At 38.7% G+C, this 24788-nt stretch overlaps 1 protein-coding gene across 1 annotated transcript in view; it reads right to left on the bottom strand.

The window, feature by feature from the left end:
• Adamtsl1 (ADAMTS like 1) overlaps positions 1–24788 on the bottom strand; it is a 363826-nt gene that overhangs the window by 209291 nt on the left and 129747 nt on the right. Inside the window, exon 5 of the mRNA XM_051188147.1 lies at positions 5972–6098. Coding sequence (XP_051044104.1) covers positions 5972–6098 — 127 coding nt within the window. The remainder of the gene's footprint in view (positions 1–5971; positions 6099–24788) is intronic.

Raw genomic sequence — 24788 nt, 5'->3', positions numbered from 1 at the left:
ATTTCATGAAAAAGATATAAAAACTCTCAACAAATTTTGGCAAATCGATCTATGGGAAGACTATGATTAAGTAGAATTTATCTTTGGACCAGTTTATTCCAGATTATTAATAAGATCATGGAGGTTCTGTCCTAGGAATGCATGGCTGGCTCTTTAACTGAAACCCAATTAATGCAATTTGTCACAAGAAAAAACTGGAAGAGAAGCTACATAAACCATATCAAGTGAGACATAAAGGAAATTTGATCATATTTGATATCCATTCATGATAACAACTCCCAGAAGAGTGTGTGTATGGGGTATGTGTATGTGAATTTTGTCAATTTAAAGTGCCCTTGTTAAAAACAAAAACCTCCAGCTATTGTGATGCTCAGTATTGAGAAATTAAATACTTTCCCTAAGAATGGGAATGAGAAAGATGCCCCTTCACTACCTAATCACTGTATCAGACATCCTAGCCAGAGGAAGGACCAAAAAATTTGGCCAACAGATTTAAAGTGTCCAAGAAAAAAATCCTTATCAGTAAACAAGTTGACTGTTTATGCAGAAAATCCCAGTGTTCACCAAAACTTATAGGGCTCGTAAGTCAATTTAGCTTGACAGCAAAATACATGGTAAAAATAATAAATAACTGATCATGTTTATAAAAACTACAATATATAATTAGAGAGGTAAGTGAAAAAAATAGTACCATTTGTAATTGATGAAAAAAAAAAAAAACCCAAAAGGCATAAACCTAAAAGCCATAGGATTTGTAAGCTGAGACCTAATAAGGACTGATGAAGAAATTGAAGGAGATCTAATTAGTGAAGAGACATGAGGTACTAACAGGTCCAATGACTTAATATACTAAAGTTGCCCAGTACTCCCCTCTCCATTAAATCTATCTGAAGAATTAACATACTTCTAGTCAAAGTCCCTAGGAGAATTTTTGTAGCTATGGACAAAAAGCCTATAAAATTTATATGCAAAGGCAAAGAACCAAACTAGGACAGTCAAAATTACTTTCAAATGAAGAATAATTAAGAGTTGTAGGGTTCAAAGTCCTGATTTGGGGATTTACTGTAGAAGTAACCCAACCAAGGCCAATGAAGCATCCTGATGGTGTAGAATCAAGAAATTAAATTGAACCAGGAATCCTCCATCTTTCAAACTTACTGTAGCTGTGTCAAGTCAAGATAGAAACTAGCTAGCAGAATTATTCAATCTAAGTAGTCCACCCTAAATGCACATACATACAAGCCAGTAAGTGGAATGCGTGGATTTGTGTGTGTATGTGTGTGTCTGTGTAAAACAGTAACAATCAAAGAAGAAAAGGTCATAAATTTGGCATGGGAGGAGTTGGAGGGGAGAGTTGGTGGAGTAGAAATAATATAAATAAAATACTCATACGTAATATGAAACTCTCAAAAAAATCTTTAAAATATCCTAAGAAATTTCAAAAGAGTAAGTTCTGAGAAACACGTTTTGTTTTAGTTTTACTTACCAATTTCCTTTAGTTGCATTTTATTTTTCATGTATTCAAAAGTATTATATGATTAAATATGTCTAAATGTAAAATACATCTTTCTAAAATGAAGGAAGAAGTGAAAACCTGGAGTAATGAAAAAGTGTGTCCTAACCTTAGTTTAAATGACAGCTTCTTCCTTCTTTTTGTGGCACATTTCTCAATCACGGTGTCCTAGATCCTTAGAAATACAGTGGATCTAGAAATGGATCTTTCTTGTCCCAGCCACAGCTATTGCTCCAAGCCAACATTACCTCTGGCCTAGCTTCCTGCAATAACCTTCGTACTTCATCTCCTACTTCCATAGTCATCCCAGCTCCATGCTCTGCTCCGGTCAAGACATTCTGTTCAAAATCCCCAATCCATATCTCATTCAGACTAAGATCCAGATTCCTTTAGAAATCTCTGCACTACGCATGGCATTCTTCACCTCATGGCCATCCTGCCTTCAACTTTTCTCTAGGCTTTTTGAAACTCTTTGTTGTCCCTCATTGGATTTGTACAAACAAGTGTACATACTTTGGGACCATTGTGTCTGTCCTCCTTTCTGCTTGGAATGCGCTTCTCTGTCATGATGCCAAATACTTGACTTTTGTTATCATGACCTCTTTTCACTTCTACCGAGTATCAGGTTTCTTATCATCGAGTTCTTTTCTTACTAACCTATTTGAAATCGTAACTCTGCTCCAGCCTTTGGCTGGCAGCTCATCCATGTCCTAGACTCTTCTCCCTGATTAAGGTTTTCCATCTCTCCCAGTACACAATGGAACATATGCACTCTGTTTATATAGTTGTCTGAGAGCTCTTCATACTAGTATGTAAGTCTCATGGAGAAATAGGTTTTTGCCTGTTTTGCTCTTTCTTTGCTGAATCTCCAGCACTGGGAACAGCTCATTACTGCATAGTTTGTGTCTCCTAAATGCCTGCTGTTGAATGAATGGATAGGAATCTTTGAAGGGATTATGAGTATAACCTGAAGTAGTCATACACGAGGGAAAGTTTTGTTACCATTTTTTTGAGAATTCTTCCGTATTTTATATTCAGAAGGCCACGTGTTTTATTACAAATATACTTCACGTCAAAATTTTGAGCCAGACTGACATTTCAGGGATATGCTAACCTTCAGCCATTATAAGTCAGCATGGGTCACAGTCTGAGAGGTGAATCCCTGAGAATCATTTAATCTTGATATAAATTAGCATATTTGACCCTTGCTACTCAAGGAGTTTGGTGAGAGAGCTTGAAGATGTCCTGGTTGTTGAGAACCAGCAGTCTGCTGACTCCACCCCCTGGTGATGGGCGGGATGCTCATGGCCATGTCTTCTCTATGCATGACTTACCTGGCTGCTCAGGCTTTACCTGGCTGCCAGGGTACTCAGTTAAAGCAAGCACCAAGCACGCCTCTCTCTCTTGCTCTTTCTCTCTTGCTCTCTCTCTCTCTCTCATCTCTTTTCTCTCTCTCCCCTGCTTTTGGTTGGCCACCAGCTTCCCTCCTTTCTCTCCCATCTCTCAATAAACTCCACATGGACACTGAGTCTCCTGTGTTTGTGTTTCATAGGCAATAGTTGTATTAAAGAACAACACTGGTGGCTTCAAAACCTACAGCGACATTAGAAAGTTCTGCAGAATAGATATAAATTCATAGCAAACAGGCTGGATCTGGATGTAAGAGTCTAAGAAGCACATACTTCTCACATGTGAATAAGACTTGTGAGAAAAACAAGCCTTTATATTTTAAGAATCAACAGCAAACTTAAGTCAGCTAATTATTTTTCCTTATTGGTCTGAGGAAGTCAATAATTTAGTATGAAGGGAGGATTGACCGTTATCAATGGAGTCTTTTCCTATGAAAAAGGAGTGGGAAATTATAATGTCTTCCGATAAAATGGTGGCTTCCTGGCTTCCTTTTCATTCACCAGCAGCCATTTGATAAGTTACTCCTCTTTTTTTTTTTTTTTTTTTTTTTTTTCTGGCACTTTCTGCAATAGTCTTTCTCCACTCTTTTTTTGTTTTCCCTTTGTTCCCATGAGTTTTGATAACATAAGAAAAAAAAAAACTTGGATATAAATTTAGAAAGAAAATGAGTTCAGTGTGGGGAATCTGAGTGCTAGGAGTTGGAAGTGAGCATGTGGCTGGCTTATGGCTCCTTTTGGCAAGACCTAGGGAGAGACCTGGCAGCACTCCTCCTCCTGAGCCTCAGGGGCGGAGCATGCTCACCTGGCCAGCACACTGCCTGTTGAGCAGCTAATCACCCTTGCCTGTGGGCTGCCTTGAAGTTTGTAAATCCAGGGCGGGAGATTCTTCTGGGGGTGGAGAAAAATCTAAGTGAGGCAGCTTGTTCAGCATCTGCTACAAATTGTGGTGAGGGGCATTCTCATGCTGGGCTTTATTGATATAAATCATTTTGTCATGAGGCATCATCAGGGCAAAGGTAAACGAATCAATTGCATTTTGTCATTAGGTGTAATCATCAAGTTGTGTGTTCTATAATTTAACCACTGTCGGCCTTGAATGGAGTTCCTTCTACTGAGGTATGTATCCTTCTACTGAGGGATGACAGAAGATTCTCAACTTGCCTCAGTTTGTTCTTTCAGAGCTTCTCTTCCTACACTGCAGTGACTCAAAGCTTGGGAGTCCCTAATGCCCCCCTAGTAGGAGGGTAAGAAGACCCTCTATTAAAGCAGGCTTCCAGGAGTCACCGGAGAGCAGTTGCTACATACATGCCTAACAACCATTTGAGCTTAATGGCAATTTCTACATTTCTGGATAATGGGCACTAATTCAATTATGTAACAAATAATTAGAAAGATTTTAATTCTTCAGCACTCCCTAGAGAATTCTGTTCAGAGTGGCCCTTTAAGTGCATTTTCCCCCATAAAACTATTCAACCCAAATTTTAGAGGTTACAGAAGAACGCTACCCCTACCCATGTCTGGTTTCTTTCGTCTGACTTCCTTAGCTCTTCATCATATATAATCTACCAACATATATGACCAACACATATGAGCAAAGAAAACTCTTGCCTGGAGGTGCTTTATCAATGTCTGAGTCACCCCATCCTTCATTTTAGCTGCCAGCATTCTTAGAAGTTCTAGTTTTTCAGAGAATCACATTTCTTCCCTGCCTCCAAAGTAGTGAAAGTGTGGTGCGATTCCTAAGTGGGGATATACAATTCTTCATGCTCTTAAACATCCCTGGTCATTCTTCCTACTCCCTCTTCCCAAGAGGCTCCTCCCTTTTGGCAAGGTGCCTTTTCAAGGCTTCATGGAACAGTTCTTCAGTGCTTTCCAGAAGAACTCCATCTGCCTTTGCTTTTGACCTGCAGGTCCATTTAAAGCCATAAACCTTCCACATATCAATTGTTTCCCTCTAACTAGTCAACAACTAAAGAGAACAAAACCACACTCAAAAATTTATTCTCATTTCCCAGGCTGTGGAGACATATGAAAATAGATATTGGAACATGACAGACTGAATGGTTGTAGAAAATGAAAACATTAGGCCAGGGTTAAAATGGCTCTAAAAACCCATGCCCTTAATATAAAGGCCATACTTCTTTCTGTGTAGTGATCCTCACAGAGGAAACTATCACACAAATTCATATGGACATGTAGTTCCCTGGTTTGGATACCACAACATTTCTGTCTTCTATTCTCACAAGACTCAGCTAAGCAGTTAGTCTTGGTCTTCTGAATTGATCTATCTATCTGCTTTATACATATCTAACTCCAGGGGTTGTCAGTAGCATGATGAGACAGTAGAGGAATGGGTGTTTAGGTACTGGGTTCAGACTCTCGGCTCAAATATTAGTTCTTTATGTGACGGAAGAAAGTCATACCATCTGGGAAAGTCTGAGTCAAGTCCTCTATAACATGAAAATTAAGGCTACCTTGTTAAGTGGGTTCCTATAAAGACTACATGAATTGATAATGTGGAGTTCAAAGCACACACATGTATAATAAGCACACATTACTTCCAGATATAGGGAGATCAGGACACAAAGATCATTAAATGGCTTCACAAACTTAAATGGTGTCACCACACTTTGGCCCAATATTAATTCTGAAAAAACCTATTGCAGCACAGACCTGAGGCCACCTTGTAATGAGGGCCATGTGACTGCTGTAGTAGGGGTGAATGTATTCTGATTTCCCCAATTTCTCTGATACATTTATTAGGCATCTCAGACTATATATGAGGTAGGAAGCTAGGCTGCAGTCTGTATTCCCATTGAGCAGCTATCTCTAGTTCTCTCCCACTGTGCATCAGAAGAAACGGGTTCCTCCCTGAGGTTATAATTGATCTGTCTTGTTCCACATGAATTCACATATTCACTCCAAGCTTTCAGATTCTTCTCACTTTGGTAGATGTTTTATTCACCAATTGCAGAGGAGAGCCACAGAGAGGTGAGGGTTGAATAACAAGTCAACAAGTATAAAATTGCCCATCTCTGTAGTGTCTTACATTTAGTTGCAGAGAGCTGGGATTTATACTGCCCTCGGACCAGCCGGCAGGTGGACCCATCTCCGTTGCAGACCCCACAGTTATCCTCCTTGACGGTGCTTCCCAGCTGGTGATCACAGCCAACAATCTAATAAGAAAGAGAAATGTAAAATTCAACAAGGCACCTCCCAGTGCAAGGATCTATGGTAAGCCCAATAGTTACCAAAATGACATATACATCCCTCATCTCTGAGAAACATAAGGTGTACTTCATTTTAAAGGAGGTTAATAGAATATGAACCAGGCTAAGGGGGAAATATGTAGTATGGATAAAAATATTTTTATAGTTCAAGTATGTAAGTGAGAAGAGTATAGAAGACAGAAAATGGGAACTACTGATGGTCTTAGTGCAAAAGTAATTGTCAGTGTCAATAATGATGTCTCTCTCAAATAACAAAATATGCAGATGTGAAGTAACTGCAACTGGAAACATTTTGTCAATAATCTCCAAATGCTGAATGTTAGAACACAAACTGCATAAGGATTTTTCCCATTAGGTTCATTATTGTATTTTAAGAAATCAAAAGAGTACTTCAACTGTAGATTAACATTTCTTTAATGCTACCGTACTAGGCTTTTTAACATTTCCAGTAACACTAACACAGTGTGTGTGTGTGTGTGTGTGTGTGTGTGTGTGTGTGTGTGTGTGTGTGTGTTATGTGTGTGTAAGGAATGGCTCTGCCTGGCTCTTTCCTGTATAAAACAAAACAAACATCTCATTAATTTTCAAAATGATCATGTAAGATATCTCCATTTTATAGTTGAAGTTAAGTGTTTTGCCTAAGGGCAATTGGCTAATTAGCAGCCATGTTCTGAATACATTCAGCAAGCTAATTCATAGTTGGTGCACATCAGGCTTCCATGAAATCATACTTTTATCAATTAGGCAGGCAAGCTTCTTTGTATCTTTAATGTTTTCTTTCCAATGTTTATGTTAGAGAAACAAGCCAGGTACATATTGTTGTGAAATATTAGTTTAAGTTGTGTTTGTTTATGCCATGGAATATTTACTTAGTAATGCCAAGATGTGTTACATTCTTTTGTGTTCTATTTCTTTAACTCTATAAGGCTATGTTGTTACTTTGCCTGCCTAAACACCTGATTGGTTTAATAAAGAGCTGAACAGCCAATGGGTAGGCAGAGCTGGTGGGCAGAGAGAATAAATAGGAGGAGAAGTCTAGAGAGAGAAGAGGAGCAAGAAATGAGAAAAGGAGAAGGAGAAGAGAGTACCAGGGGTCAGCCACACAGCCAGCCATAGAGTAAGAAGGAAAGATATATAGAATAAAGAAAGGTAAAACGCCCAGAGGCAAAACATAGTTAAAGATAAATGAGATAATTTAAGTTAGAAACAAGTCAAACTAATGCCGGGAATATTCATAAGTAAGAATAAGTCTCTATGTGTCTATTTGGGAGCTTGGTGGTGGACTCCCAAAGAGGGGGAAAAAAAAAAACTCAACTATACCATATGATCCCAGGTTGTATGGAATTCCATACTGAGCTAATGCCAAAGCCTTATCATATCATACTGCCAAATTATTTCAATTATTGTTTTTGATGAAGGAATGGAGTGACACTTCAATAGACTCATCACTAGTCTTTAGAACTTCTTTGATAGGATTCTGTGGAGCCGTAGTAGAGTTATTTAAAAAATTCTTATCTGACGATGGCCTTTCACATGAATAGAACGTATATTTATTCATACTTGTATTTTGAGGACAGTGTTAAAGGGAAGTTATAGAAGTACCTAGCTCAAAAACTTATTTAACCATTTAAATAACTCTTATTTTTTTGAGGATCTGCTAAGAGTCAGATGCTCTGTGAGGAGCAGAGTTCAATGATACAGTTAAGCATATATGGGCCCACCTGTAGGAAACTTCTGGTCTTGCTGGAAGATAATATCCAAATCATCATGAACCATCAAAGTAAGAGGATAATCATGAGAAAAACTACAAATTTAGACACATAGTATCCCGAGAGCATAAAACACAATGAATTTGATGAGCAAAACAGAGAAGACTGGATGGATGAAGAATCTTCTGAGCTTAGAGAAGGCTGGAGAGCTGGAGTAAACCCTGAAGGGTTACATGTGGCTGTGACATTTACACCATATCCTTTACATTAGAAGTGCAACATTCATTCCCAGCTACTTAGAAACAGGAGAAATCCAGAGGCAGGAGAAAATGCTCACAGAACCAGGTTCTTTAGTGCAACAGACTCCCTTGACAATGCACAGCACTTAAGGATCAGAGTCTCTCTTGGTGCTCTGTTGCTCAGGACTGGAGAAAAGACAAGTTTGAGGTGATAAGATTGTAAGAATCACAAGATCCTTGTAGAAGAAGGTGGGCAGTGAGCATGAGACTCTGTGTTCTTAGGCATCTCTAACTAACTGGGTCTACACCTTAATTCATAGAACTTTCAGGTTTCTCAAAAGGTTTAAGTTTCTCTGGGAAAATTTTAGCAGACACTGATGTCTCTAATGGAACCAGAGGAGATAATCATAAAAAGTCCTTACATAATTCTAAAGACGTCTTACAACTACAAAACCGTGTTAAGAAAAGAACAATTTAGCTTTCGTAGATCCCAAGTAACATTCATATTAGGAATAGCTAAATAGGAGGTGACATACTATATGAGTAACTTGGCCAGAGACCCACTTAGTGCTCTCAGGGTGGGTCTGTGGGCCCTAGGATTCGAAGCAAGTCAGTTCTAACAAGGCATTGCTTAATTTTAATGCTTAAGACACAAATATCTCCCTGACACAACTGATTTTTTTTTTTTTACTTTTCCTCTGTATCAATTCCCCTATTAAGATTCCAAAATATTCTAACTCAATTATTTTTCACAATGTGAAATACTTTATCATCAGATAAGATGTTCTTATTTTGTTCCAAGTAGAAAATTGTTTGCAATTATTTCAGGATGATCATTGCTGACATGTTTCAGTCTGTTGATTATGAATGACTATTAGGTTGATTAGAATTTAAACTGTTACTTTTCGATCTATTGGAACAGAAAAGAAGGTGACCAGGAATGTAGAAGTGGGCTGAATTGGTTAGTATAATGCCAGAAATTTCTGTGCCACTGAGCATTTTATACTTTCTGTATTGAACCCTCCCAATCAATTCTGTACTTGGAGGATTCCTATTGATTCCCCCAAACTCTAAATGAAGTATCCTTGGTACAAAGAAAGACTTTCCCAGACTCTAGCTCCTTACGTTCTTAGCCTTTTCTTTATAGATAATAAACTATGGGTTGTAACTCTCATAAATGCTTTCATGTTTCCCCTGTAATACAACTTTAATTATATTGAGATGGTAATATTTTGATTTTTAAAAAGGCATTTCTCCTTGGCCATACATTCAAATTACAATTACTGTAATACAAATGGAAATACAATGCATTCTGGGAAGACTAGTTAAAGAATCTGATGTAGCTGGGGAAGGTCCCCTACTACCCTCTGCCTGCCTTCCTTCATGTTGGATCCTGTAACCCTCATGAAAAATGAGATACCCTTGAGAGGGACAGACCCATGCTAGGGATGGATCAGCACCTAGCCTAGCTTCTGTACCACACTTGGGCTTGTTATATCTTATCTTCTTATTCTTATTCTTTTTTTAAAGAGAGAACATAGCTTTATTAATTTAAACCACTATTACTTTTGGAACTTATTTTATATACACCCAACTCAAATGGTAAGAGAACGTCTATGGAGCTTGAACAATGAACATATTTGCCTAATATTACCCTGTGGCTAATTTGAGTCGGGTTTTGTTGTTGTTGTTTGTTTGTGCTTTTTTTGCGAATAAACTTCCCAGGCGCCATATAAATAAAAAAACACAGTGTCAGGTATGGGTTACCTGTTTGTGAATTGCTGGTCAGTGGGGTCCCTGCTTGAATCATTTGAGCCTATTACCATTATTCTTGGCTATCCTGTGAAACATGATGTTAAGATCCTGTTGCTAAAGACACTACATGCCTGAGTCATAAAACATGGACAAATTAAATTGGTATTGACCTGGAAGTTTCAAGCCCACTACCTAGATTTCATAATGCTAGAAGAGTCTATATATACCACTGGAGGAGAAATGTCTCAAGAAGTCTTACCTAGGTGTGGACACTGCAAGCTGCAATAGTGACAAGTCTGGCAATACAGACTTGTGGTTCACTGGTACAATAGTGGTGTAGATGTTATGAGAGTAATCAACCACTTTATGATTGGATTCAAAGCCCAGACTACAAGGTGAAGTTCATTCCTGGCATTATTAACTGAGCCAAACTCCTTGACTCACTCGTTCACAGGCTTTGGGAGAGAAACTAATACTTTTATTCTGATAAATGGAAATAGTGTTGTGTATCTTTGTATTTCTGCTGCTTAGCATGTTATCATTTGAGATGCACAGTGAGTGTTGCAGAAGCAATGAAACACAGCATTCCAATTATAATGGCTGATTTGCAATTTCAGTTTAGGTTACAGATAGGCAAACTTGGTTTTGCCTCTTAGTTTATTCTCCCTCTCTCTCTCTCCCTCTTCCACTCCCTTTCTCCCTCCCTCCCTCCCCTCCTCTCTCTCTCACACACACTTTGTGTGTGTGTGTATCTGTGTGCACAGGAATAAAAAGGACATACCACAAATGATGGGTGTCACATTTAAACCTGTGTCCTGACACATGAGCAGTAATAACTGAAAAGGGATAAAGTTTATTAGTGACTATTTCCCAAGTGTACCTATACTCATTATTAGTAAAAAGTCACAGAAGAATATGTTCAGGTCACTAAGTTCCCAGACCCACTCATTCTGAACAAGACACTAACATGAGATAATGACAACTTCTGGATAGGGTGGAAATTTAGCTAAATATTTTGGTCTTATGTAACTTCTTTATATTCTGGTACTAAATATCACATGGGATAGGGGTCTAACCTCATCCCCACCCAAAAATGATGGTACAGTATAGCTAAATTCACTAAATGTTTATCTCAAGTGCTACAAAGTATAAGACATTCTCAAAACAATGTATAGACAAGAAAAATAGCACCAATAATGCCCTGAGACAAACTAGTACTACTGATAATCTTTTGGATGTTTTTAAGCAACTAGTAGACCACCATGTTTTGTTTTTACACTTTAAATGGATGATGTTTTGTATTCTCTCTTACATACATATTCATGTATGCAGATATGCATCCCCTTTATTTATGAGTAGAAAATATGGACACAACATTGCTAATGCTCCCTCATTTCTCAGGACTTGCTAAAGGCAGTAGGGAAGGGGCTCCTTCAACAGACTACCAGCGTCAGCAATCCAGCTGGCTCACTGATTTTTCAACACATTTTGTAGATTTCAGGCAGCAGGCCTTCAGTGTATGCTGAAAGGGATTTCTCCCTTCACTTTGCACAGCTGATAGCAAGTGACTAGGTGGAACATGTGGCCAGAATTCTCTAGATGCTGTACTGTATAAAAACATCTTGACTGGAAATGACAGAAGTAAACAAATTCAACAAAGCAGTAATTTTTATAATATAAATAAATGCAATTCCTAAGCAGATGCTGTACCCTAGATACATATTCTTAGATGGGTTCATGCTGGCCCTGTTTCAAATCGTTTCCCATAAAGACCTCAACTGCAAGCATCAAATACTGAGCCAATGATGTCAAGCTTTTCTTGATCCAATCCATGAGGTAAGATACTGTTAAATCCCTCTATTTTCATCACTGAGAAAGACAAATATGGAAAACTAAACTGCAAATCTGATCAGATACCTCTGAATTATTTAATGCAGACAAAATTATATGGGACATAGTATGCTCTTGTAGATATTACATCTCATTTCCTAATTATGCTTAGAGGAAAGGGAGGTATAAAATATCAAATCATGTTCTTCAAGAGTAAGATCTTTACAATAAGATGTATAGTACATATTTCTGATGTAATACAATGAAAAACTTTTAAATGAGTAAATTAAACCAAAGAAAAACCAAGGTTAGGAAGAATAAACCAGCCATGAAAAAGTTGTGTATAGTGCACAACACGAACTTGCATAGATTTGCTGGTTGGTAAGTGGGGGTAAACCCTGTGTCTGCATTTTAACTTTTCAGAATTGAAGAAAGAAGATCAACTGAGAAAAAAAAAAAAAAAAAAAAAAAAAAAAAAAAAAAAGAAACCTGTGGGAGCTTTTCAAATTGTATAGGTGATGTGTTCCTTGTAGTAGACATAACTAGTGTCTGTGTAAATGAATGGATGAAAAACAGATTCAGGAAACTCTCAAAGGACCCAGATCCCAGATGCATATTTTTCCAAGAACCTCTAATGAAGCATAAACGTTAGAGACTATTGAATACAAGGCCCTTTAAGACGCCTAAACAAATCATCTAGTTACAAAGCACTGTGACTGTCTACCCTAATCCCAGGGTGGAAACTGGGCCACTTGGGGCTAGGCTATGGTGCATGAGCAGCTCAGATCCATAGCAGACATTGCTGAGCAACTGCAGCATTCTTTGCCATTGAGCTTTTATGTGGCCCTAGATGCTTTAAGCCATTATTCTCTAGGAGCCAAATCCAATAGACTATGGTTGTCATATGAGAAGACCAAACAGATTTACCATTCTAGAGCCAGCGAAATGAACTGGCTGCCTCTCTCTCAGACAATTCTCCACAAATATTATTTTTCCACAAGTACTACTTCTTTTTATATTTGAATAATTATAAGTATAGCTTATAATACTGAGGTTAAGAAGCAAACTTCCTCCCTGTGGAGTGGGGGGGAGGGGAATGGGATGAAAGGGGAGTATGGGAGGGAGGGAGTGTGGGAGGGAGGGAGAGAGAGAGAGCAAGGGAACTGGGATTGATATGTAAAATAAGAAAAAAAAAGTAAATTAAAAAACTTAAAAAGAAAAGAAAAGAAGCAAACTTCCTCAAGATCAAATGACTGGAAAGTAACAGCTTCAAAATTCTGTCCTGTAGAATGCCATGAACCATGAGGAGGTGTATTGTAAAATATTTATATGGTAATGGTAGTTGCCAGATTGAATACTGTCATCTGGATCACAATAACCATAGTAACATACGTGCATGAATGGATGAATGGATGGTTTCATGTGCAATTAGTGACTAGGAAGCACATGTGGAAAGTGAATGGGGTGTGATCCCTACCCCCAATCTAAATCTGTGGTCCACACGTCCTTCCTGCCCACCTCCCTCAACAGCAGCAGTAACAACTCCATGCCTAACAGTTTACTATGGACACCAAATGTTCTTCCTTTATATTTTTTTGGGGGGGATTTTTAATTAAAGTTTCCAGAATGCAAACATAGGATCTCCTATAATTCACAGCTGCAACCACAGAGACCTGTGAGCTAGGTTTACTATTTTCAAAACTGTAACATAAATATGTTTCTCTGCAATAAAACCATATAAGGCAATCAAAACGACAACTAGTTCAATTATACAAATAAGATGAAGGTTGAGCTTTGCTGCATGTATTTCTTAATTGTAAACTCTGGTCTTTAAGTCATAAAATTGGAAAACTAATTGTGGCTTAGCACATGTAATGTTCTGAGTTGATGGAAACTTCCAAAACACAGGTTCCACATGGGAAAAAAAATACAGGAAATCTTTGCATTGAAACAACATACATAGTACCTTATTTGTTGTGAAAATACCATTGGTAGGAGTAACACATGAAGCTGTTGACTATATACAACTTAAAGCAAACCAAGTGAATCTAAGCATTATGATGGCTATTGTGATGTTATGGAGAAATCAGTTAAACTGATTTGTTTGTTTTCTGTCAATGGTGGATAGGGTGAATCTTACTATCTTCCAGAAAGAGGTAAGAGCAGAAAGGAAGTAAGATAATGAAGACTAAAGGTTAAAAGGGCAAAGACAAAAAGAAAAATGGAGGTAAAATGAACTAGCATTTGCCAAATATTCCCTATATTTAGGTAATTATGTCTTCTCACTTCAATAATCCTGAAGACTAGCTAAAACCACATCCATATTAAAACAAATTCTGAGATCTTTTTGAAAGGCTAAAAAGTACTTGCTCAAGATGACATTTCCAGGTCATGGTATTGTCAGAGGCGAAGTGCAGGAAGAGCAACTTTAAATATCATTAGGGGGTGGTCCCTCCAGACTATGACATATTGTATCTTGGAGGTTAGACTCACAAGAGACAGGAGGAAGGCAGATGCTCATGGCTCTGTCAGTCAAATCTTGTTGCCTAAAGCAACACTGCAGTTCTAAGATAGCCACACACACTAGGAAGAGATGCTGATAGGTGGTTGGCCTGGCTGGGGCAATGTGCAGTTCTCCCACACCCTAATATAGCACTAGATAATAGAAATTTATGTAAAAATATCACCTCCTTTTACTGAAGTCAATTTTTTTTTCAGGCTAATCCTTATACATGGTACTCTTTCCTCTGGAGTTTGCCATTCAATTGTAAGACTAATTATCTTCCCATGTCTTCACCCAACATCCTTACAAGGACTCCCAAGATCCTTGTTCATCCACCCTGACTCCATCTCACTCTAATTCACTTTTCTGGTAGTTTTTTGAATGAACAAAACCCTAGTTGTTGGCTCCTACTAGAATGTTCTTTTCTAGGTGTGTGTGCCTGTGTGTGCCCGTGTGTGTGTGTGTGTGTGTGTGTGTGTGTGTGTCCAAACCAAAGTTTCCTCTCCATATATCAAGCTGCAGTGAGACTAGGCATTCCCTCCTCCACCAAAGTTGGATGAGGAAATCTGGCTGGAGGAAAGAGTCCCAAAAGCAGGAAACAGGGTAAGAGACATCCCCATTCTATTCAATTTATTCTAAAGAAAAGAGAAAGCAAGAAACCTCTCTCAACACAGCACTGTAATAGGAGAGGTCAGCCTTCACTTTTCACTTTGCTTCCCTGTCTCTAGACCATTACTGTTTATTCCAGAACTTTCCTAGGGTTAGAATGCACCTTTTTCCCAAGGGCAGGTTCCCCTAACCCTAACCCTTTCTCTAGGCACAATCTCTGGGCTCTGTGCCCTTGTTCTCCCAGGAATTTGCATCTGGAGATTCATCCTACAGATTTTGAGACTTGATTCTTGACTCTTCCTCATGGACTTGAACATGGGTAACCCCTCACTGAACTCTTGTTTTCCCTGTGTGGGCTCTCCTCTTTGGTTGTCTGGCCACAGTCCTTCTACCTCAAGTCTATTTGCTCCTACTTCCTCAGAGGGAAGGGACATCAGTCTTTGTGTGCGTGCGTGCGTGTGTGTGTGTGTGTGTGTGTGTGTGTGTGTGTGTGTAATCCTGTTCTCTGTATAATAAACTCCTCAGTAACATGTTCACTGTACATTCTAGAGAGAACATGGGTAATCCACACTGGTTCTATCTATGGTTCTTACCTTGTGGGTTTCATATGTATCTCTGTGTGTGTTCATACTTGCATGTGTTTGCAGGTGGAAGTTTGAGGTTGGTGTTGCATGTCTTCCTTAATCTTTCTTGACCTTATTTTAAGGGTTTTTTCTTTTTTTTCAAGACAGGGTCTTTCACTAATCCTTGAGCTCATTAACTGACCATGTCTAGCTTCTTACATTGTGGCTGGATAATGAACTGAGGCCACAATGCAAGCATTTTATCTAAATTGAGCAATTACTTTAGTCTCCAAGTTCTTATATTTTTATGTTACAAAGCAAATGAAGAAAAGCAAGATACCAAGGCTAGCATTGCTAGACACAAAGAGGAATAATTGATCTTTCGGTTACAAATATTTTAAAGCACATATCCTGCCCTTCCTTTCATGGGGTCAGGAATCTTAGCCATCTGATGGCTGGCTAAATACTCTGAAAGAGAAAGAGAGAAGAAGTTCTGATTTCCAGCCTGTATTCAAACACTCAGGTGCTCCCTATCTGATTTATATTTCTCCTTCCTTGTTTATTCCAGGGTTTGGGCCACATTCTTGTGTAAATTTATTGCTAAACACATCTGGATTTTTCCTTTTGCATATTGTTTTTTAGTAAAATTTGTTTATCTAGTAGTCTCCAGGAGAGAGCCTAGGAATTACTGTAGTGTAGACTTTGGTGCTTGCAGACACTAGAACTCATTCTCTGCAGATGGTCAGGGGCCTTTCTTTAACAGGCTGTCTTCTCTCTTCCCTGTTTCCAAAATTAGGGTGTCTGGAGAATGCGAAACAAAATTATACAAAGATCCGACCTGTGGCCTTGCTTCTGTCTCTCAGACTGTGAAGTACCCAAGAGGGAAAGTGTTGAATTTGGCCCCACTTCACATGGCATTAACTGTAATTCTTTGTGAATTGTGGTGACATCATGGTATACTTTGACATCACTGCTCAGACTCCCTTCTGCTGCTGGGCACATAGTACATAGTTTTGTTCAAACACAGGAGTTCTTTGTTGAGAAGAAAGGATAGCAGCTGGTCTTCTGTCCGGGTAAAATGTGGATCTTTGTAGAATGTGCCTGTTCAATAAGCTACCACAAAGCAGCTACTCTGCTGTCAGGGCTAGCACTCACTTGGACATGTAGCTCTGGATAATTTTGTTGACATTTTGATCTAAAGAGTTCAAAATTCCAGATCTGGTTCATAATTCAACAAAAATTTTGACACAATAAAAGTGTCTTTAAATGTCAGTAATTATGTGAAGTTAGACAAGTGTGCCGGTTGTCTTTATGTGTCAAGGCTAGAGAGGACAAGAAGGAAAGTGAGGAGATGCAATGCTATCCTAAGTGTCCTACTGTCTCAGATCTCTAAGAAAGGAGGTCTCCTGGTTCTCCTTTGCTCTCAAGTCTACACTTGGTCACCTCCCCAGACATTACTTTCTATCAGTTTGAAGCTTCTTGGACAAAATTATGGGTATTCTTCTTCAACATTTGTCAAACTCATCCTCAACTGATTTAAAAGAGTTCAATTCCAGACCCCTGATCTCCCTATGCCATTTCTATCTACACATATTGAATCTCTTCCAGGTAAAGCCTGAAGAAAACCAGCCAAAAGTAGAGTTTACCCCAAAAATTGCATCTGTAGAGTAACTCCAAATCTCTGTCCACATGTCTCAAAGCATAGGCAAGCCAGCAACTTCTTTTTTAGAACATCTTGAGAAGCCAATGGTTGTTAATGTAAGTTTTCCCAAAGGAATAAGTCATACTATAAAGTATTTGAATAGGATAATAAAGTTCTTTTGTTGAATGAAGATTAGGCTTTTACTCTGACTCCCAAGAAACAATGCCATGTTGTGAACCTCAGTTACACCATGAGCCTTCCAGTCCTTGCTCCAGATATATTGTTTTTATTACTAACAAGGTTACAATACTGTGTCACAGCATACTATTAACATATTCACTTTATTGCCTACTTCTTGGCTTGGGTCATTATTACTTTTACCAAAAATCTATATAGTATATACTACCTAAAATCTTTGTGTTCTACTATGAAAGAGACAAGATGACGTATGGGGCAACACATGTCTCAACTTGGATATTCTGACTTAATACTGTTTGCTTGAATATGTCATGCTATGTGTATGAAATTCAATTGCTCATGAGCTGTAAAAAGAAAATGATTATCTATTTTATGGACCTGGAAGTATTTGATATAACTTATATAAAGATTCAGGACATTGCATAGAACATAAAAATTCCAAGTACATATTTAAGAATTTCTGAGATGATTCTGTTTTCAAATCATATAGTCCTCATAACCGTCAAATCATATATGTTAATTATGTTGGGGGGGTTGTAGTCATTGTGTTCCTTAGTAATCTATGTGTTGCAGACTAATCTCACAGCTCTAGACACATGGTCAAGTCGGCAAAGGCACATAGCTTTTTAGCTTCTCCAGATTTGACCACAGCAGATGTGAAATAAGACTACAGTGCTGCCCTATAGAGCTGCTCTAGAATTAGAACGGGTGGAATCACATAGAAAATGGCTTTTAAACTGTACCCTGACATACTACATCCAAGTAAACTGGCCCAGTAAAATAGCCAGCACCAAGCTGGGTTGGTTTATAGAGAAATTATTTATAAGAAGTCAATGGAGTCTGTTAGAAATTAAAGTTAAAAAAAATTCTCAGCATTGCTGTGGAGTGGCAAATTATCTCTTCCAAAAGCCACTCAAGTGATAGAGGAATGCTTAGAACTCTGGAAGGTCTTAACTTTCCAACTCCAGACCACAGATCCAGTGTTAATCCAGGAACTACTTTTAAATATATCCATGTGAGCAATAATTACCAAGTCTCACTCTTAGTACAAAACAGAGCTGTCTCAAATACATTCATTTTAGCCTTAAGATCATGGGAAAGTCAAGTTTTGAGGGCTGGGACAAGAACTCTGCTTTTCTCTCCCAGAGTCTGTTTGCATTGGGTGTATTAAGATGGTAGCTAGAGGTATTGACAGAAAACAGAAAATGAACTGTTTAATTGTGTTTGGGATTGTTCAGCATGCATGGATTTAGTGGGAAAGGACCACTGAATCTAAACATGTTAAGAATGAGTTAAAAGTTATTTTTTTATAAAGGAAATTAACATTCTTGAAGCTGCAAATTTGATTTGTTTATTAATCAAAATTAACAGTAAATCAATAAACAGGAGTCACAAATCACATAAAAGAAAAATAAATGACTGAATTTTAGTGGGTGCCAAAATTCCTGGCCAGATGAGTGGTTAACTTTTGGGAGAAGTGACTAGACAAACCAGGCAGTGACAGTGGGGCCACCCTTTTACAGCCCAGGCTTGTGGGATCTTCATTTTTGCTGAATCACTGCCCTGTCATGACAATGGCCAATGAGCTGTTCCTTCTTTCATGTTTGATACAATGAGTTCAGTCAAAGAAACAACTGCATGTATTTTCTTTCCCATTCAAAAAGATTAAGAAAATACCAGTGAACACCCACATCCCTACAGAGAAATGAACCCTTGTTCTATTCTACTGTGTCCTTAGATTATATTAAGATGAAATTGTGTTTCAAATCTGATACTAAAACATTCAGCACATTTCTAATTTAAGAACACAAATGAATCACAAGGGAACAAGAATATTTTAAAATTATAAAGATATGAAAACATGTTTGTAGTGTAGTTATAATTGTTTTTAGTCAAATTCTACAAATTATTTTAAAAGCACCAATTTAACACAGGAAGTGTAAATATTTTCTAATTCCTCGGGAAGCACCCAAAGTTCCTGCTTTTGTGCCCTAGATTTAAGGATTTCTGATGAACCACAGGCAAAAAAGAGAAGAGCTACATGCTTCATGCAGCAGCAATAACTTGACTACATCGTGCATTGTAACATTTCTTCTGCATGTATCTTAACTATGTATACTACTTCATTTTTATTTGAAAAATAGATGAAGTGTATCATTTTCAATACACCTGTGAAACTCTAAGTAGAAAACTCCTCAAGTTTGGTCTACTGTGATGAGGCAGGATAACATAGGGGTTCCTCCGTCTTGTATTCTTACTTAAACCATGTTAGCCTTGGCTAGAAATTGGCATCCTTCATGAGAAGGCTTGTGGAAAAATTACACAACTGTATTCTACAAATCTGAGGTTGAGTTCCTAGCTAGCTTAGCTATTTTTAAACTAAATGCTTATGTAGAACCCTACTCCAGCTAACTGCTTATCACAGCTTTTATTAAACTGCTTGCTTGCATTAAATATCCACTTGCAGCTGCCAAGTGAGATACCAGAATGTGGTTTTTGCCTTCAAAAACCCTTTACTCTAAACACTCAGTGCTACACTTGGGTTCTAAATATCTGAGTGTAGTCCCAGTTGGCTGGAATAAAGACTTACAGTTGGTTGTACACTGTGTCTTAGTGGTCATCTCTGGAGGGATTCCCATAACACTATCAGATGTATTTCATATAAAAATATGATCTGATCACCAATTTTAATGTTTTCAATAGTTATTTCTGATTGTTTTTGAGTGTGGTACTGACATAATCATCATGTGATTCTTAATGTCATACTTCTATTACTCAAAGTTCATTATTCCTTGTAGGTACAGTCAGGTGGCAAAGAACCACTTAGAGGGATATATATCAAAGAGAAAAATATTTGTTAGTATCAGGTAAGAACAGTTATGAATAGAGTGTTTCCCAGAACAGTTGGGTATTGAATTGTCATGACTGACATCTTCATTGTTTGGATTCTTTCCAATGAATACATCAAGAGAAAATAGATTGCTCATTGTTATCTGTTTTTGTTTGTTTGTTTTGTTTTCCTAGACAGGGTTTCTCTGTGACTTTGGAAGCTGTCCTGGAACTAGCTCTTGTAGACCAGGCTACCCTTGAACTTACAGAGATCTCCCTGCCTCTGTCTCCCGAGTGCTGGGATGAAAAGTGTGTGCCACCACTGCCCAGCATGTTATCTGGGTTTTCTTTTGCACTAAGCATGGTTCTTTAATTTGGACAGGAGATACCTGCAGTGTCTGAGCAAGCAGAAGGATAGAATAAAAGTTACTTGCAGAGTAAGAAACTGCTAGAAAATTGTAAACTAGGGCAATGAGCAGTTGTCATTTAGGAAGACCAATAACATAGAGAGTGAACAAATGAGTAGTGATGGGAAAGGAATGAAGACATATATGAAGGGCATTCTGTATGTCAGGCACTGTCAGTCCTTTACCGATAGCATGTAAATTGGGCAGTAAATCACAATCAGTTTGGTGACTATACATAACACATAGCCCATCAGCTTCCAAAGTCACATATCTAGACTATGGCAGTTGGGAGTCTTGCCATCTAACATGCTCTTCCTTACCACCCTCTGTCACCCAAGACACTGGAGGATGCTTAAGCCAACAATGTGTGTACATCAAAAGATTAACCAGATGCCAGTGTGAGAAGGCACTATATATTGAAACCCACCAGCAACCTCTCAAAGATGCTGACCTGGTTTCTCAGCATCAATTCAGAGTCACTTGGGAAATGAAGATGTACCCAAAGAAAAGTTTCTCTGAAGACAAAATATTGCCCCAAATCACAAGGCTTTTTCTAACCTTTGTGAGAGCAACCTCCCCTGGAAATTTGTTTTTGAGGCTTGCTTATAGCTTGGCTTCAGCACTGACTAGGTTATTGTCTGAAAGAGAGCAGAAAATGTAGCAAGAAGCAGCTGACAGGGCTAATGATGACAAGGGAGGAGTGAGGGGCCAGAGAATGGAAACAAACTGAACACAGCCCAGACACATCTGGGCAACCTAACCCTGCGGAGACCTCCTCTCATTAGAGTTTGCCAAAAGCCGGTGATTATAACCCCAGTGTGAACTTCTAATTTGAAGCACACAGTGTCAGAAGGAGAGGAGAAGTCAATTCCAAAGCATGCTTACTCCAGCAACCATCTCTTGTTTCCACAGTGGTGCAAGGGTCAAGTCTCACAGCTTGCGTCAAGGAGACTGTGTGCTTTATCAACCATTACCTAGCTCTGTCTTAGTCAGAGGTGAAATGCAAACACTGGAAGCATGAGAGTAGAGCATGTTCCTATCACCGGAATGTCCCACTTGGGAGCGTCATAACATTGCACAAAATGAGAAAAACTGGGACCCTTTTCTTCCAGAGTACTCAGGGTAACAGCAGCAGAGGTGATTGAAGTACGGGGTGAGGATTAGAGGATAATGACAATGAATAGCCTCTGTCCTGCATATTCCTCCCAAGGTTCAGAACTGTTCCCAGCATCCATGTGTTCCTCTCTAGCCAGGTCTTCATGCAGTTCTGACTCTTGACCCAGAGTAAAAGCAAAATTCAAAACAAAACAAGCAAATACTCAAGGGACTGAATCAAAAACGTCCAATGTCAACCCTATTCTAACTTTTTCAAAGTGAAGTGCAAAAAATCCACTGGTTTGCACCAACATGCTGTTGCCTTGGAACATGTAGCTAACTAACTGATTTCGTGATTACCATGCCAGCCATTCGAACCAGATATTAAGGGCTTCATTTAAATGGAAGATGTGGCTTCAGTCTGCCCAACTTGTACTTGCAATCATAAATCAACGCGAGATGGGCAAGGAGACGGTTATTCTCCAAAGCAGCTCATCAGAATGTACAGGGGCACAGTCACACTCCCCCCACCCCCCCTGCAGACATGCATGTCACTGTTTTCATGGCTATTTTATGAGTTTGGAAACAGCAGAGGGGTAAAAATGAGGGAAGATTTTGGGGAGGGGAATTCTCAGAAGCTTCAGCATTATGATCCCCATTACAATGAGCAATTCTGCTTGGCAGGCTGGGAACAGCATTGTACTAGCTGCTGGGGGGAATGGCATAAAGGTCTGGTTGTACTTTAGAGGATGCTATCAACCTGAATCATGGGTGTGGTGCAGCACTGGGAAAAACACACTGGAAAATCCTTAAAATTTTAAGAATACAATTATCATGTGATCCAACAATTGACTTCTCTGTACAGACTGCAAATAACTGAAATCACAGACTTGAATAGATACTTGAGTGCTCAATAGCAGCACTATTTGCTACTGTTGGAGGCAGAAAACATTCATCCAGGTGAATGGGTAAACAAAACCTTATCTATAAGAAACATTACCATAAGAAGAATGAGATTACTGACCTAAGCTACAACATGGATGAACTCTGAACATTTTATACTTACTAAGTGAGAAAAAAACCCCACATTGTGCAGAAAAATCAATTTTATACGGTTCCACTTACATGAGCAGTATAATAGACACAGGCGGTATAATGGTGGCTACCAGGGGCTCAAGGGAGGGGGAAGTACGTGGAGTTAGTCATGAATAGGTGTGGAGTTTCATTTGGAATATGAACAAGTTCTAGAACCACATAATTAAAAGAGGTTAAAATTACAAATTGTGTGTTACATCTGTTTTACTACAATGAAAAATGAGATAAATTCAAACACATACAAATAATCAACACAAGGAACACACAGGTAGAACAGTGTACTTAGATGCACAAATACAAGTAAACATGTGACAATGTTTGTTTTTTGTGTGTCTGATTCTGAACTGGTGTCCTTACTTTGCCCCAGCTGGTCCCATGGCTTCTTCATGTATATATGGACAGAGAGGTCTGTGTGTTCACACTTGTCCATCTTCCACAGAGCTAGACTAATAAGGACCCAACTATGTGGTATCTATAGTTTGGGATGGCATCAGGATAACTCAGAGCACCATGTACTTTGGAATCAAAAGACACAAATGGAAATCCAAGTCCTGCCACTCATCAGCAGTGCAGCTTTGCCCATGTCACACCATCTCCTTGGTTCTTGGCCTGCCCATTTGCCAAGTGTAGCAATGACTTCTCTAAAGGATGAAGGATTCATGCAGGATGCAAAGCTCTTACAGTTTAAGGATGGGAACAGTGGCTATTAATTATAATTAATAACAGTAACAAATTAGATGAAGAAATAGAAGGAAAAAGGGGATACTAATGTGTGTTAAAAACTGCTCTGTGATATTCTTCAAAAGAAAAAAATTGGGAAGACTTAAATATACATAAAACTAACTTAGATTCTTTTTCCTTTAGTTTTTCTTCTCTTTCCTTTTTTCTTCCCTTCCTTCCTTACTCCTTCCTTCCTTCCTTCCTTCCTTCCTTCCTTCCTTCCTTCCTTTCTTTCTTTCTTTCTTTCTTTCTTTCTTTCTTTCTTTCTTTCTTTCTTTCTTTTGAGACAGGGTTTCTCTGTATAGCCCTGTCTGTCCTGGAAAACTCTCTGTAGACCAGGCTAGCATCAAACTCAAAGATCTGTCTGTATCTGCCTCTCGAGTGCTATCTCCCAAGTGGTGTGTGCCATCACCACCTGGCTATACAAAACATTTTTTTTAAGCAAGCAAAGAAATCAATATTTTTTTTTAAATTTCCAAAAAAGAACAAAGTATAACAACACATATGTTTACTAATGCCATGGTAAATCACACACACACGTTGCATGTTAACTCAAAAAATAATCTTAAATATAAGGGTGGAAAAATAACTGAGCTCTCATTTTTCTGTAAAAGATTATGATTCGTTATTGAAGTGACTTGATTTGCCCTCTCAGAAGTCACTCACTGTTCTAAGACAGAGAAGGAAACTGAGGCTACATAGAGATTATAGATCAAATATTCAGAGAAAACCCACTATCACAAATAAACTGTGCTGGCTGATGGCCTTTCAAACCTGTCACTTCTCTGTGTCCTGCAGACTTATCTTCATGGGCCCTATATCTTCCTATGATGGAGGAAAGTCGTCACAGGCTAGGTAGGCCTAATGACAGTTTATCTCTAGAAACACATTCCTGTATCAGTACGGACATCTGAGAATCGCTTGTGTCCAATAGACATGAGGAGCATAATGAAAGGGTCTTATGTACTATACTTGGGGTACAGATGGGGCCGATTTCTCATCAGCCTGGAAAGGGCTGATGGAAGAGGTGAGATGTGAGCTGTGAATTATAGAATGGCAGCGATACTTTAAAACAATAAAGGCAGGCTGCCAAGGTCCTCCTCCCCTGCCAAATCGGAACCAGACTGGAAGCAGGGTCTGGGGCTTGAATGCAGGTGGGTCTGGATTTCAGTGTGGTACTGAGCTAGGCACATTCCTCTAGGCTGCAAAACAGAAACTTTCCTAGAGCTTCGCAAGTCTTGCTGGAATCCATTAAGAACATGTTTGAGCCCTGGTGAACTTTTGGCTGAAGAAGAGAGGAGACTCTCTTTGCTTGTAGAAGGTTCATCTTGTCCTAGTACAAAAAGATTCTACTATGAACCAAGACATGGTTTTCCATGGCTTGTTTATTGCCATTAACATCTGAGTAGTTCCAGCCTCTCATATTCACCTACCAAAACATG

This window comes from Phodopus roborovskii, unplaced genomic scaffold, assembly GCF_943737965.1.
Source record: "Phodopus roborovskii unplaced genomic scaffold, PHOROB, whole genome shotgun sequence".
NCBI lineage: Eukaryota > Metazoa > Chordata > Mammalia > Rodentia > Cricetidae > Phodopus > Phodopus roborovskii.
The sequence above is the reverse complement of the archived record's forward strand: the minus strand, read 5'-3'. Positions and strand labels throughout refer to the sequence as shown.